General features: G+C 48.1%; 1 protein-coding gene across 1 annotated transcript; it reads left to right on the top strand.

Annotated features, from left to right (window-relative positions):
* Positions 1-10,777: 10,777 nt before the first annotated feature.
* Positions 10,778-12,972, top strand: IVL (involucrin). Its single transcript, XM_015558661.1, has 2 exons — positions 10,778-10,818; positions 11,988-12,972. Exon 2 carries the CDS (start codon positions 12,011-12,013, stop codon positions 12,704-12,706), a length of 696 nt encoding a protein of 231 aa, XP_015414147.1. The 5' UTR covers positions 10,778-10,818; positions 11,988-12,010; the 3' UTR covers positions 12,707-12,972.
* The last annotated feature ends 3,947 nt before the right edge of the window (positions 12,973-16,919 follow it).

Here is a 16,919-nt window from a genome sequence, read left to right as displayed (position 1 = left end):
CTGGTGCTCCAGTTCAGTAATTCACAGCAGAGTGGGCCCCAAAGGGGAGTCTGCCCCTCAGGCCGCAGCAAGGAGTGTGGCAATGGCCTCCACAGGCACAGGTTGGGGCTCCTTCCCACAGGGAGATGCCAGGAGGAGGCTCTGTGGGTTCTGAAGGTTTAGGTGCGGAGGGGCTGGGCGGGGCAGGGCCATAGCTTGTCAATTGGAAAGTTACTGTTTCCAGGGGTGGAGGCATCAGCCCAGCCAGGCTCAGTGGGACCCGGCTTGCGCACGCGAGCTGGTTCAGGTGGATCCCCAGATGAAGAGTTGAGGCTAAGCACCTACAACCCATTATCCAAGACAGCCAAGACCCTGGGCCTGCCGCGGAGGTGGTCACCTGACAGGTGCTCTTTGGGAGCCACTTAATTTGAGAATCCCGCATGTTTCGGTGACCCAAAACCACCTTCTATGGCAGAGAGGGGAAGGTGCAGTCTCCATCCCACTCCGGTAACCTTCGGGGAGGCTTTGGTGTGAGGGGGACTTGTAGTTCCTGTCCCCAGGAGTCCCCCCATCCTAAGGAAACAGAAACGGACAAAAAGATGAGAGATGTGGCTTCCAGGCTTCAATTGGAGACTGTGGAGCAGGGCTGAGCGGGAGGGCAGGTTGGCAGGGCAGGGATGGGACAGACGACTCTGAAGGGTCCACTGGCAGGAGGGACTGAGGCCAATCAGAAATGAGCACCTTTATGAGCTATTGAGACAAGCTCCGGCTTTAAAGCTTAATGAACAAGGACAAAGACATCTCCACTTGGTCAGACACACAGCCATTGTCAGAAACCTCGGGTTGTTCATTTAGCTTGTGCTTCTGCATGGACACACACACACACACACACACACACACACACACACACACATCAGTGTGTGCCCACATGCACACACAGGTCTATGAGCGTGTGTGTGTACTGGAAAGCCCATGGCAGCCATTGGCTCAGTTTAAAAACCGAGTGCTGGAAGCTGGCAGGTGGTGGCAATTCTACCTCAGTGGCTGTCACTGCAGCTCCCATACCCATCCTCCTTCACTTGGTGACAGGCCAGGCCCCTCCCTAGCTGGGGTGTATGCTCATTTCCCCTCCCTCCACACCTCTCCCAAGGCTAGAGGGCTCTCCTGGCCACACCCTCTGTCCTGCTCTGGGGCCTGGACAGTGGCTTTCATCCATGTGCCCCAGGAGGGACAGACCAGAGACCATGGAGGGGCTGCCCCAGGGGCCACATATCAGGGCAGGGCCTAGGGACCTTGCCGGGAGAATTTGGATATCCTGGGTGGAAGGAAGGTGGGTTGATAAGAAGCAAAGGACGAGTTGTTTTGTTTTTTCTTGCTCCTGGAAGAATCAGGAAATTATAAAAGACCTGGATGGTTGAGTCTGAGGACAACTACAGAGCCCAATTCATGCTTCCTCGCCTCCCTGACACTGACAATATAGAGAGGAAGAGATACAGCCCAGAGGGGTGAGGAGAGCTGCCCCTGCCCCATGCCTTGGGCTTGTAGAGCCAGGCCTGGACCTTGGCCTGAGATGCCAGGAGCAATGTTCTGTCCATATCCTGTTGGTGTCATCCCCGGCCCCCTTCCCCACTGGTGACTGCCCACATGCTGAGGGGCACGGAGTGAGATGGTGCATTCAGGAAGGGTGTGACTAAGGGCCCATTGCACCTGGGTCCCTGAGGACCACAGTTGAGACCGGACCAAGCACATGCTCTGAGCTGGGATACAGCCTGGCTTGCCTCCACTTATGAGCAGTTGAGGCTGATCATCCTCATGTGTAGAATAGGGTAAGAACGCCCACCTCTTAGGCAGGCTGTGGTCACTCATGAGATAATGTTTGTGAAGTGCCTGACACTGGAGCCACACTCAGGCCACTAAAGGTCACACTGCTCCTCATTAGCTAAGTGAGGACCCAACACGCTGACATAGGGGAAGGCGAGAATTGTGAACTAGCCGTGGCCTTGAGGGTGCCCAGCCCTGCTATGCCAGCCCTGGTCTGAGTCATATCTCTGAGGATGGATAAATTTGGGGGGAAATGAATCCAGGCAGCCAACGTTTCTTCTGAGAATGTTCTTCTCTTTCTTCTAGGACATCTAAAACTCCAGAAGATGTGTGAACCAAAATGCAACCCGTGCCCACCAAAACCCCCTTGCTGCCAACCAAAATCACCCCCCTGCCCACCAAAAACCCCTTCCTGCCCGCCAAAACCCCCCTGCTGCTGCTCACCAAAACCCACCTGTCCGCCCAAACCCCCCTGCTGCCCACCAAAACCCTGCTGCCCGCCAAAACCCTGCTGCCCGTCAAAACCCCCCTGCTGCATTGAGCCCAAATGCTGCTGTTTGGAGCCCAAGCCGGAGTGCACATGCCTTAACAAGGACTCCGAGCCCAAGCCGTCCCAAACTCAGAACAGCCAACCGGCGCCCCAAAGCCCAAAACTTGGGGCCACGTCAGACGGCTTGGCGCAGAAGAAGCCAAACAAGTAGGCTGTCCCAAATGGCTATGCCCATCACTTGGTAAGGTCAGGCTTGACCTACATTTAGAAAAGCTGTTTCTCATTGACCACCATGGACTCCCTATCAGAAGCCCCTATTTCCCTTCATAGCCCCCCCTACCCTGGGGAGGCCCCCAACTGGAAATAGAAGAGGCTGGAGTCATCTTTCCTAGTGATATCCTGTTGGTGTCATCTCCTGACATTAGATAGCACCAAAATAAAAGAGCAACAAAAACAAAAAAGAAATGGTGTCTTCCTTTGCTCCTTAACCAGTGAAACCATCTCACCTGTCTGGCCTAAGTCCAAGAAAGTGTTCTGGGCGTGTTCTGAAGGCCTGAGGAGCCAGCAGCCAGGAGCACGGGGCCTCTGCTGAGCCAATTAAGGTGACTGACTCATCCTGGTTGTCAAATGCAGGAACCCTTCCGGTCCTAGGCAAAGGAGACTGTCAGTCAGTCCCTGGGTATCACATTCAAGTCCAGAACAAGCACGTCCCTAGGAGGTGCTCTGGGCAAGGACTCCACCAAGCTCTGTCTGGCACAGGCAACAAAGTCTTATGGCACCAGCCCCACCTCTTTGATCCTAAAGCAGGTGGTTCCACCTCTCTCTGACTCCATTTTCCCCATCTGTAAAATGTGGGTAATGGTACTGACCCCAAAGGGTTTTTATGAGAATTAAATGGGATAATTTAATGTATTTAACACATGGTGGATACACCATTCATGTTTCTCCTCAAACCTCTGTCACGAGGTGCCTATTTCCCTCCAAAGAAGCCACCATATTTCAATAATTTGTCCCCCACACACAACTCCATTAATCCAGGTGGGTAGATGGAAATAGAGAAATCAGCCTTATTCACCATACCCTGAAACTTCTATTTTTACTCTTTCTTTGGTATGTAATTGACCACCTCTAAAACTTTTCTAATGCCCCTTTCTATTTCTTCCACACAATTCTTTCTGCCCACCAATCCCCTAGCACAATTCATCTACCTTTGATCTTTATAAGTTAGTTTTCAGTTTCAAGAATTTTATAAGTGGAATCATCCAGTGTGCATTCTTTTATGACTGATTTCTGCACTCAGCAAAACTACTTTGAGATTCAAACAAGCTGTTGCATGTATCTAAATTGTTCATTTTTCTTTTCTGAGTAGTAAATGCCCTCATTGTAGGGATAGAGCACGTTTTTTTTTTAATCCATTATTCTATTGATGGACATTTGGGTTGGTTCCAGGTTTAGGCAAATGAAGTTGCCAAGAATATTCATGACAAATCTTTTGATGGACATTTGTTTTCATTTCTCTTGGGTAAAGACCTAAGAGTAGAATGATGGTGATACAAAATAGGTGTACATTTTACTTTTTAAACAACTGCCCGCTGTTTTCCAAAATGGTTGCGCCACTTTCCATTCCCACAGAAGTGCATGAGATTTTTTAGGTGTTCTAGTAACTACATAGTGTTATTTCATCACTTTCCATTTCCTTAATGGCTGTTGATATTGAGCATCATTTTACTGAGCTGTAAAATACAAGTCCTTTATCAGATAAATTATTTGCACATATTTTTTCCAGTCTGTGGCCTGTCTTTTCATTGTTTTAAAGTTTCAAAGAGTAGATCTTAATTTTAATAAAATTCAATTATGAGTTACCACCACTATCTGAAAATAGAGCATTCCTATGAAACCTTTCACAAGCCATAATATCCAAAGTGAAGAGTATTCCCCGCTTTCTGAAAGTTTGGGTTATGCCACTTTTAAAACTCTTTTTAAAAAATTTATAGATCTTGTTTTTCGTTTCATATCTAAGAAATCTTTGCCTAATTCTAGGAGATAAAGATTTTCTTCAAGAAGTTAATTTTTATACAGTGAAAGGTATAAACAAAAGTTTTGGGGGTGGGGAGTATGGAGGGGAGCCTATGGATATCCAATATTTCCAGATTATCTTTTCTCTACTGAATTAATCGCCCTTACATCTTTGTCAAAAACCAACTGGCCATACTTGTTTACACTTATCTCTGAATTCATATTTCGTTCCTTAACCTATTTGTTTACCTTGACATATTGTTTTGTTAACTGTAGCTCTATATAAATCTGAAAGTCAGATAATATTAAGTCCTATAATTTTGTATGTTTTCAAATTTGCTTCAGCTATTCTAGGTCTTTTGCAATTCCATGTGAATTTTAGAATGAACTTGATTTCTACAAAAAAAAGCCTGCTGAGATTTTGACTGGGATTGAATTAATTATAGATTAAGATGGGAAGGAATGAATATCTTAATACCGAGTCTTTCAATTCATAAAAATGGCACATTTCTCAATTTACTTAAGTAGTCTTCAATTTCTCTTAAGTTTTATAACTCTTAGTGACTAAGTTTTACACATATTTTGTCATATTTCCCCTAGTTTATATACTTTGATCATATTATAAATGGTATTTTTATTTTAGCTTCTAATTGTTCATTGTTAGTATGTAACAATACAATAATTTTTATATATTAATCGTGTACACTGCTTATTAGTTTTAATAGCTTCACATAAAGTACATAGGATTTTCTACATATATGATTAGGTCACCTGAGAGTTTCACTTTTTCCTTTCCACTCTGGATGCCTTTATCTCTCTCTTTTTCTTCTCTGCCATAGGAGGATGTCCCTTCTCTTTCTCCTTTATTAAGATTTTTTAACAAGAAAGTGGATGTTGATTTTGAAAAACTGCTTTTTCTGCATGTATTGAGATAATCATATAGCTTTCCTTTTTAGTCTGTTAATATGGTGAGTTACATTGATTGATTTGGAATGTTAAAACAGCCTGGCCTTCCTGAGAGAAACCCTATTTGATCAGGTGGCTTAATCCTTCTTACATGTTCTTAGTTTTGATCTGCTAAAATAAAGGACACCCCCTCCCGCAGCACTCCACAAACCCCTTCCCTGCCCTGTTTTCCTACATAGTGTATCTGACAGGCGTTAGATTCCAGATGTGCGTTGACTTGTCGTCTGCCTCACACACTGGAATGGGAGCTTTAGGCAGGTGGGGGGTTTTGCCTGTTTCATTCGATGCTGTATTCCCAGTGCAGTTGAACAAAAAATAAGGCAGAAGATGCCAAAGGTATTTCCAACACAGAGAATGGAATGCACAGAGGCACCGCGCTGAGTAAAAGTGAACTGGGAGACCTGGCCCTGTCCTGGCCCAGACCTGCCACTGACCCTGTGTGATCCTTCCCCTCTCTAGACTGTGTCATCCTTTGGAAAGCCAGGGCTGACCTCTGTGACCAGGAAGGCCCCTCCAGCACCAGCTTTCTCAGACGTGGATCCTTAGCTGGGGAGGGAGGCGGTTCTAGGGTGATTGGGGCCTGAGGCTCCTGGGAGACGTGCTGGAGGCTGGGGTACAAGGAAGAGAGAAGGGTGAGGCTGGAGCTGAGCAAGCAGATTCACCTGTAACAGGAACTCTGGGCTCACCTTTCTCCTCCTGACCTCTCTCTCCCCTTACGGCCCTCCATCCCTTTCCAAGCCGGCTTTCTTGTAAAACTTGAGTGGCAGGAAAAGAACCTTTCAGCCACTCCAGCAGTTTCTGGCTTGCTTGTCTCTGGTTTGCAGCTCTCCAGTCTTCCCCTGTGCCAACCCTGGGTTCTTCCAGGGGACACAGAAGGGCTTCAGTGTCTATTGCACTTGATGGGCATCTCTGCCAGCAGTGGTTTTCAACCTTCCTCATGCCGCAACCCTTTAATACAGTTCCTCATGTTGTGGTGGTCCCCAACTATAAAATTATTTTCGTTGCTACTTCATAACTGTAATTTTGCTACTGTTATGAATCGTAATGTAAATATCTGATATGCAGGATGTATATGTATTTAGGCAACCCCTGTGAAAGGGTCGTTCGACCGCCAAAGGGGTCACGACCCACAGGTTGAGAACCTCTGCTTTAGAGAGAGGCGGAGAGGTTGGCCTGGGAGCAGAGACAAGCTTCATCCAACTGTGAGACGATAGCCCAGTCATTGCACTGCTCTGAGCCTCAGCTCCTCATCTGTTAAGTGCAGAGGATTAAATGGGATAGTGGATGAGGCCTGTGTAGCATCATGTCTGGTAAACAGCAGGCTTTGAAGGTTTGTTTCTTTTGCATTCTCCCAGGGAGAATTGTGCAAACCTGGTCTGCTCACACCTGCGTCTATACACAGGCCCGTTAGTCAGGTGCACAGCATGAATTACACCCATCCCTCCATTTCTGTGTCTGTCTCTCCATTCAATGGACATTTCCTGAGAGCAGGGGCAGGGGTTGTATCTCCCACAGACTAGAGAGGAAGTGGTAGGCCAAGGCCCTCACCAGTACACTGGCCCTAGGAGCCCCGGCAGTCAGCACTTACCCTGAGTCAGACTTGATGAAGATGGTCAACGGGAGTCATGGTTTAGGGAGGAAGAAATAGGCCCTGTTTTATGCTCTGGACCAGACCAACCCATCTGGAGCTTGGAGCAGTGGGACAGCTTCCTGGCAAATAGTCCACTGTACGGAGAACAGCTGAAGGTAGAAAGGACCCAGCTGGGGCTGCTCCGGGGGCTCAGCAGGACCCCAGAGAGGCAGGGAAATTTGAGCAACTAACTGCTCTTGGCAAAAATGTCTCTTCTAGGACCAGGTATTTGCCCAGTCCCCCCCGCACACACACACACACAAACACATATACTCACACACTTAGAGACACACTCATATACACACAAACACACACACATGCATATAAACACACATGCACACACATGACTGCATAGGCATCTACATGGCCTCTGCAACCACTTTCAGAACAGTAACAATGCTCAAGGTGGGATAAGGTGAAGATAAACTTCAACACCAGCACCAGCCTGGAAGGAGAGCTCTCTGTTCCCTGATCCAGTGAGGGTCATCCCAAGAGCATTTCGGCTGGATCCAAGCTAAGGAAAACTGACCCTTCCTCCCAAAACCCAGAACTGACCACAATAAATAACTGGTTCACAATTGGAAGATGCCTGAGGTCACCTGATACAACCTGTCACACATGCATTCTCCAAGGCCCCGCCAGCTCAGACATGCTGCTGCCTTCTGTTGCAAAGAATCAACTACAATGAATGTGATTTCCCAAACCGCGAGCCCCAGGAGGGGCCATTCTTTCAGCTGGAAGAGAGGACACTGAGCATCTCCTCTTCCCACCCGGGCAGCTGTGCCTGCCTTTGCTCCTCTTACTGCACCGAGAACAGGCCTGGGACTGGCCTACCACAGTGAGCAGAGCAGAATCAGCACTAGGACTGGAAGTGGGACCAGCCATCCCACAGGCCAAGAGAGAAGCCAGAAGAAGACATAAGAAGGCCAAACAGGCACATCGGACAGACCAGCACCAACGCCCACAGAGGAAGAATCAGCCTTTTGGCCCTTTCGTGGTCCCATCTCCCTTCCTTGTCTTGCTCCCTCTGGAGCAGCATATGGGCACAAAAGGCAAATGAGGGGCAAAGGTCAGGTTCAGGAGGCCATGGAGGAGGATGGTGAGGATTCTGGGCCCATGGGGAGGTGACTAGTGCAGGTGCAGATTGAGATGGCATAACTGACAGTGCCCTGGGCAGAGGAGAAGGCCTATGGGGAGGGATCTGAGTTTAGCAGCTGCAGAATATGGGGCCACTGCCTCACCCAGAAATAGCCTAGGCATAGCTCCCCAAGATAAGAGGGCACACAAGACCTCCTGGCCCACGTCACATTCCTAGGGCCATCTGCTGTCATACTGCCAACTAAAAGCTGTTCTCAAAGCTCCCTCCACCTGCCAGGGCAGTGAATGCTGCCCTCCCACAGCTAAACAACAGTCCACATAGGCTGCCTCACTCCAAGAGAGAGATACCTGCTGGTTTTTGCCTCTGCAAGAGAAAGAGCCAGGGCCTTTTCGGGCTGGGGCAGAGCTGGGGTCAAGGCCTCTGTAGGTGTCATGGGATGTGATCTCATCCTCATTACATTGGATGGGGGCCAAACAGTTACCCTCACTCATCATGTGGACCTATGAGGTCATTCACACAGGCACTGAGGGAATCTCTCCGATATACATGCATGTCTGGCCCCCAAATGGGGTAACCAGAGGGCAGAGAATGAGGCCTCTGAGCCCTTAAAATGTTGGGGCTCTTCCACCTTCTGTCCAATTCACACACACCTCAGCTTCATGCTCCTCCCTCCTTCCCACACCCTAACTTTGCCCAGTGACTAAAGGCTCTCACACACGGTCTCCCCCAAAAGCTCTCATTATGTTGTGAATCAGAGGGCAGGGGGCAGATCTGGCAGATACAACCCCTAGAAACCCATAAGACCGGTGTGACTTCCGGGAGCAGGGTCTGCTGCCCTGGGACTCACTGTCATGGGCTGGGGAGAGGCAGATTCCTGCCATGTGAGGTCAGCAGCAGAGTTCAAGGCCACGGGTGCCCATGTGAGGATGCTTGGGTAGCTCTCCATGAGCAGAGGTGGGGGTGGAGGGTGAAGGGGGACTTCCCCAGCCCCAGAAAATGACACAGTGCCTGCACTATGGAGAAGGCAGAGTAAAGTCCCAGGTGGGCTCGAGGAACAGAAAAGGAAGAAGGAGAGGGTAGTCTTTCAGAGGCAGGAGTCCCTCCATCTGTCTTTCAAGACTAAGTTCCCTAGAGCATGGCTAAGTTAGCATTGTAAATTGATCTACTTGGGGCTGGAAGAAAGGTGCATTTTGGGAAATCCACGAGGAATCAGGACACTTCTCAAAATGAGCCCCAGAAATGAGTATTTGTCTTCATATTGTTCTAACAGTTCTATTTTTATTTGGTTGTAAAGAAGAGAGTTTAAATAAATAATGTCCATAGAATAAGCTATATACCAATTATTAAAAAGCAATCACAATTGTTTTTTGCGCACACACACACACACACACACACATCACTCTACATTCTTTGATAGTAGTTATCTCTAGGTGGTGAGATTCGCGGTCCATTCCTTCCTTCCTTCACTTAACAGTTGTAGAGCACTGAGTCCATGTGATGCCTATGATGGGTTCTGGTGACATGGTGGAGCACACTCCAGGCTAAGCAACCCCTGCCTTATAAAGCTTATTTTCCAGTGGGAGAGACAGGAAATAGATAAGTGACCAAATGCACACAAAGGGCCACAATTGTTCCTAGTGACATAAAGTGAACCGGAAGATCACCCTGTAGATGGGTTGTCAGGGAAGGCTGCTGGCAACCCCAACCTTCCCGCTGATGCTGAGGCACAAAGAGCCAGGGGCCTAGAAACAACAAGCTTCAAGGTGGGGAGCACTGAGCTCCTCCTGGGAAATGAGGGCCCTCAGCATGGGTCTCTGACCCCAGGGCAGTGAGTTTGGACTTTATTTCGGATGTGCCAAGTCACCACCAGTATTGGGGAGGGATGAGCTGCAGTACCCACATTGAAACTTTACTTAAGCTCTTTTTAGGGAATGGTTTGGGGAAAGCAATGGATGATTTGGTTTCATCTTCATACCTTTGTGCATTTCCCAAAGAAGTCTAGAAAGTGGTTGTTTTAGCATCATACAAAGCAATCCTTATTTTATATATTGTATGTTGAATGCCTGTTTTCTTGCCTGGAGTGGCCCATCTTTTGGAGTTTCTATGAGTTTTTATTCTTGGAAGCTTTTAAACTACAGCCTTGGATATTAGGCATGGGCAGTCCAAGGCACATAGCGGGAGACTCCTATGAGCCTTCCATTTGTCCCTATTGGGCCTAAAAAAACAGGGTTTATTTCCTGACAGCATAGAGCTATAGATAGGTCCTGAGAATACGTGGCTGTGGGCTAATGGCTAAGAGAGCCTTCACGATTCCCATCTCTTCTTCATGAGAAGGGATTTTACCACCTTTATACCACATACCCTGTGTGGACATTCCAGAGAGAAACATAATTTTCCATTTCTTGCCCTTGGAAATGAATCTCTGCCTAGTAATGGGGATAAACCCAATCTACAGGTGGAGAAATTGAGATTCAGAGATGCTTGGCTAAAACAATAGGAATAGGGAACTTGGTTCCTGAGCTGCCTCCCTCACCTCCCTGTGCCCAGGTCATGAGTGAGGCAGTGGTGCTTGAGCCCCCAGAGCCCTCTGGCCAGTCAGGAGCTATGTCTGTCTGTGAAACGGGGCCCTGAGGGGTTTTTACTTCATGTGCCTGTGATGTGTCAGGGAGGGGCTGGAGGAAGTGGTGGAACCAGTCCATCTCCTTCAACCTGGGAAGACCGCCAGTCTGGGACCAGTATAAAGGGTGCCCTGGCCCCTGCTAAGCTCAGCTCAGCATTCCACTAGAAGCCCGTCCAGCCATCCTTGCTGTGGGCCTGGTAAGTGTGAGCCATCCCCTAGGGATGGAACTGGGGGCGTCCAACAGGCAGAGCACGGCTGGGGGGCCAGCCAGGGTGGGTGCAGGCATCCTCATGGACTGGATTCAGCTGCAGTACCTGTGCGTCTAGAAGGTCTCTGGTCACTGTGCTGAGGGATAGGTGTCATGGGATGGAAACAGAAAAGGTGACAATCTCCTCCAGTCGCCGCTTTCCTTGGGGCCATGTTTTGGAATGTGTGTGTGTGTGTGTGTGGTGTATGTGAGAAAGAGTAAGTGAGACAGAGGGTGGGGGCAGTGAGATGAGGATGCAGCATGAATATGGCCAAATTCTTTCCTCAAATGCTTTGATTTAGGTTGACTGTGATTTTGCCTCTCTTATGGGGGCAGAGGCTTCAGGGAAATGCTTGTAACTCTTGGCTCTGTGGGAAAGGGGAAACTTCAGAATGGAGAAAACTTTCTATTTGGAGAAACCCAGGTAGAGCAGGGGCAGGAAAACCAAACTTACAAGTGGAGATTTGGAAGAGCCAGCTCCATTCTCAGCAACGTTGCTGCCCCTCCCGCCACCCCTCACCTGAGCACTGGGGCTGCAGGGAAAGTTCAGAGCTCATGATGAAAGTAGCTCTGCAGTTAATAGGCCAACCTGCTCATTTTAAAGAGGAGACAGCTGGGGCCCAGAAGGGCTAAGTGCCTGGCCCAGGAGCACACAGTATTTCAGTGAGATATTTAAACCAAGAATATGTCAGGAGACTCCAATCCAGGGCTCACGCCATGACCTCTCACCTCCTCTCCATCATGGGCTAATGGCTTCCAGGACTTTCCTAGGACCTTACCTCTTTCTGCTATGACCCCAAACCCTTTCCTCCTTGGAGGTCAGAAATGAGGAGAGGCAAGGATGAGTCGCCAGCAGAAGGCCGAGTGGCTCCCAGCCCACCCTTGTGAGCAGCTCTGGAGACAGAACTCTTGCAGGAAAGGCGGCTCCCAGGAGGGCCTCTCCCTGCCTCTCCCCATCACTACCCTCCCTCTGCTGCTTCTGGGGAATGACAGCTGGAGGTGGTGGGAGAGGCCCGGCCCCGGGGACGAGAGGGGCTGCTGAGGAACCAGGCACTGATTGCTTGGGAATTCCTCTACTTTCTCTCTTCAGCCACCCCTCTGATCCCTTCTGTTTTTCAGGGTGACCTGAAGCAGCTTCCAAGATGTCCCAGCAGCAACACACTCTGCCAGTGACCGTGCCTCCAGCCCTCAGCCAGGAGACCCTCAAGCCTGTTCCTCCTCCCGCTGATATCCAGCAGGAGCAGGTGAAGCAGCCAACTCCACTGCCTGTCCCATGCCAGGAGGTGCCCTCTGAGCTCCCAAGGGAGGTCCCCTTGGAGCAAGGAGAGAAACACACAACTCCTGTGAAGGGGGTGCCGGAGCAAGACTGTGAGCCCCAGCCCCAGAAGCTACAGCAGCAGCATCAGGAACAGCAGCAGCAGGAGGAGCAACAGGAGCAGAAAGGGCAGCAGCAGCAGCAAGAGGAACAGTGTGAGGACCAGGAAGCAGAAAACTTGGAGCAGCAGCTGGAGGAGACTAAAGCACGAAGGGAGCAACAGCTAAAGGAGCAGCTGGGACAGGAGAAGCTCCCGGAACAGCAACTGGATGGAGAGCTAGCAAAGAGAGAGGAGCAACTGGAGAAGAAAGGAGAGCAGCTCCTGGAGCACCCGGGACAGCAGGAGAAGCAGCCAGAGCCAGCAGAGCAACTGGATGGGCAGCTCGAGCAACCTGCATGTGTCCCAGCTCCTGGCCAGGCCCAAGAGACCCACCCAGTGCAGCCACTGAAGGGAGAAGTCTTGCCCCCTGCAGAGGAGCAACAGCAGAAGCAGGAGGTGCAGTGGCCTCTCAAGCATAAGTAACCACCCCCAGATCCCAGAGGCCCTCAGGCCACTGCACATAAGCGAAGAGAGAGCTGAACCAGTGGCCTCACTTACCTCAGGTCCCTCAGTCTGGAGAGCCCACCTCATCTGTGAACCTGCCTGACCCTGTCCCCCTGCTTGTCTCTGTGATAGAGTGGGATGGGGGAGGGGGAGCTATTACCCAGAACCTACTCCTGATGACTCCAGTCCCACCCCATCCCAACCTCAGGTGGCCAGAACCTCTGCCTGAGGACAGTTACTATAGTCACTCTGACGCCATCCCCAGTATTATAGCAGAATCTGTGAGTGTGTACAATGATACAGAATAAATCCTGGAAGTCTGGGATCCTGTATTCTCTTTGGCTTTTGTTTCTCTGCCTCTCACCATATTAAAACCCCATGTATGGGTCCATGGTTGCAACTGAATCTCTTGGCCAACTCCCAAAGGAGGACAGATATCTTGACCCCCTCCTCTAACTTTGTTCCCCAAACCACCCAAAACTTTGAATAGCCTCTAAAATGAAACCAAACCGACACCAAAGCAAAGGAACACTTGCCAGTTTTGAAGGGGGGATAAGTTTTTCTGGTTGGGGGAAGAGGATCTGGCTGTCTCAGCCCAGCACTGCCTTATCACATGGAGCACAATTTTAGCCCAAGGGGGTGGGCAGGAAGTAGAGTTCCCTCATCTCTTGGCCAACTCCCAAAGGAGGACAGATATCTTGACCCCCTCCTCTAACTTTGTTCCCCAAACCACCCAAAACTTTGAATAGCCTCTAAAATGAAACCAAACCGACACCAAAGCAAAGGAACACTTGCCAGTTTTGAAGGGGTGATAAGTTTTTCTGGTGGGGGAAGAGGATCTGGCTGTCTCAGCCCAGCACTGCCTTATCACATGGAGCACAATTTTAGCCCAAGGGGGTGGGCAGGAAGTAGAGTTCCCTCTGGGTTCTGGTCCCTTCCTGGATTTTCTCTCTGTAGAATGTCCTCATGTTTTCCAAGAGTCTTATGCACTGCCTACTTGGTTAAAGAAGATTTTAGAACAGTATTAGAAGCAGAATTGGGCAAGGTGAGGAGAGGAGAAACTCCTGGGACCGGTCTTTGATGGGGAGTATGACAGTGTCACTAAAGGAAGTAAAGGCTAGGCCAGCTGAAATCATGGAAGCCAAAATCCTGAATCAGCTGGAAAAATACAAATTCAAGGTCATTGTATCCTTTACCCTCTCTGACATTTCTGTAGTCTTTACCACCAGCAATCATTTCAGGACATTGAGCTCTGTCTTTCCTGGGGATCACCAGCCTTTAACTATTTAACCACATCATCTCAGGCAGTTTGTCTCATTACCCGTAGGCATGAGAATAGTCAGGGACATCCTTACTGATACTTCCATAGGCACCCAATCTCAATAGGTCTGAATAGCATTTAGCATCCCCGCCCCCCACCCCACCCAACTCCAGCAACAGTCACTATCTTTCCTCCTTAGGTATTCTCTCTCTTGAGGAACAATATTACCACTTGTGCTTTCACCTAAACCAGAGATACCATCATCATTCCTCACCCCTCCTCTCTTCTTCCCTACTCCCCACCAACGATCAAGTCCTGGCTCTCCCTACACACACCTCTCAGGCCTGGACTGAGATCATTTCTTACCAGAGCTTTTGCAAAGGCCTTCAAGCTAGTTTTCTTTATCCTCTGTCCATCCACCCATCACATAGAGGACAGAGTGTTCTGCTTAAAGTTCTGATCTAACAGCAACACTCAGGTTAACACTTGTCGGTGGCTCTCATTACTTAAGGGACACGAGTTAAAAGAAAATCTGGGTAGAATGGGGGTTGGGGGAAGGCAGGAGCTTGGGAGTAGAGGGAGAAGTGGTTAGAAATACCTGGAATATATGAAAAATTATTTTGAAGTCTTAAGTTTTGATTTTTTAATGGACCTTATATTTTACAACAGTTTGGGATTTACAGAAAAGTCAAGGAGAGAGTATAGAGTTCCCATATACTCCACACCTAGTTTCCCTTATTAACATCTTGCATTAGTGTGGTATATTCATTATATTGATTAACAAAATAATATTGATACCTTATTGTTAACTAAATACATGGTTGCCTGGCCAGCATGGCTAGGTGGTTCAGCATTGACCTATGAACCAGGAGGTCATGGTTCAATTCCCAGTCAGGGCATATGCCCAGGTTGTGGGCTTGGTCCCCAGTGTGGAGCATGCAGGAGGCAGCCAATCAATGATTCTCTCCCATCATGGATGTTTCTATCTCTCCCTCTCCCTTCCTCTCTGAAATCAATAAAAATATATTAAAAAAAATAAATAAAGTACATGGTTTATTATGATTCCCTTGGTTGGTTTTTACCTAATGCCTCTTTCTGTTCCAGGATTCCATCAGGCACACTGTAGTTGTCTTACCTCCCTAGGTTCCTCTTGACCCTGACAGTTTCTCAGACTCTCCTTGTTTTTGGTGACCTCGACAGTTCTGAGGGGACCTGGTCAGTATTTTTTAGACTATTCCTAAATTGGGTGTGTCTGATATTTTTCTCATGTTTAGACTGGAGTTATGGGGTTTTAGGAGGAAGAATACAGAGGTCAAGTACCACTTCAAAACATATAAAGAGTACATCCTACTGACATTTATCAACTTGAGCACATGGCTGAGGTAGTGTAAATTGGGTGCACAGGACAATAAACATGTCCTACCTCAGCCCAGACTACAAGGAACAACCACTATTTCGCTTCTCAGTAATGCTGCTGCCCCTTCACCAGGACACTCCTTATAACTTTAGTGAAAGGACAGTCTTCTGGGCTTTCAGAAGAATAGATTCAGTTGATGGGCTTGGTGGATATAAAAGAGTTTCATTCAAGTAAACCCACCTCTCAAACTCTATCCTATTCTTAGCACTCTGCTAAAGTTCTGCAACTCTACCTCATTTAATATGGGCCATTATTTTTTCCAAGTTCCAAAAGGCGACTCAGCAACACAACAATAATAATAACAATAAACAAATGAAATGGCCTGACCAGGTGAGGCGCCATTTTGGAGGCTAAAAGGATGCATGCTACAGTTGACACAGGTGGCACTGAACCCAACTCCGCTACTTACATTCTGGCTGACCTTGGGCAAGTTGCATAATCTCTCTGATCTCTTTCTTCATGGTTTTCTGAAACTACTCAGGCTGTTATGACTAAAATACCAGAGCTGGAGTGGCTTAAACATTTATTTCTCATAGTTCAGGAGGCTGGGAAGTCCAAGATCAGATGCTGGCAGATTTGTTGTCTGGTAAGAGCCTGTTCCTAGTTCACACACCACTGTTCTCACTGTATCCTCACATGGAAGAAGAGAGAAGGGAGATCTCCTACATAAGGACACTAATCCCACTCATGAGAGCTCCACCCTCATAACCTAATCACCCAAAGGTCCAACCTTCTCACATTGGATATTAGGATCTCAACATAGAAATCTGGGGGCAGGGGAGATATAAACATGTAGTCCATGTCAGTGGTTAAAAGGTAGACAGACATACTGACCTTTCTCTTAACATTGGTATGTTTATGATATAATATTTGCAAAGTACTTGGCATGGGTTCTAGCTTACAGAAAGGGCTCAGCAAATGAAAGGAGTGATTCACAGAGCCCCTTTGGGATTTCAAAAGCCCCCTTTATTTTTGTTGCTTCTTTTTATTCACTGCCCTAATTGGCCCCTTAAAATAAGCTTGATTTATTTCTTATATGCCAAGCAATGTTCAAAGCATTTTGCATTTTTTTAACCCATTCAATCCTAAAAACATGGAACATAGTATAGAGTATATAATCAGTACCCTGGCTGATTTTGATTAGCTAAAGCAAACTGCTGGGGAGTGAGGAAGCCTTCTCAAAAGGACTACAATGATTAGCTTTTGGCTTATGTGTCTTTTGAAATTTTCCTAACACGAAGGAATGAGAATACAATTCAAGCAAGAGGAATCTACAGCGGGTGTCTTACCAACTCTATAGGCTAGCCAAGAGAAAGAGCATCCAAGATGGCCTGCCAGTCTTCCAAAGTGTCTGTGCTCTCTTGCTGCTCTCTAGTGTCATGATTCGGAAGTGCAAGACTGGAAGGGATGGGCTCCATCCAAGGAAGTCAGAAAAAGCAGAGCTTGGGTGTCCAGGTTCCATGTGAGACACTGCCAAGGAATGGTGATGAGTAGGGTAGTGTGCAGAGATATGA

This window comes from Myotis davidii, unplaced genomic scaffold (assembly GCF_000327345.1).
Source record: "Myotis davidii unplaced genomic scaffold, ASM32734v1 scaffold1734, whole genome shotgun sequence".
Taxonomy (NCBI): Eukaryota; Metazoa; Chordata; class Mammalia; order Chiroptera; family Vespertilionidae; genus Myotis; species Myotis davidii.
The sequence above is the reverse complement of the archived record's forward strand: the minus strand, read 5'-3'. Positions and strand labels throughout refer to the sequence as shown.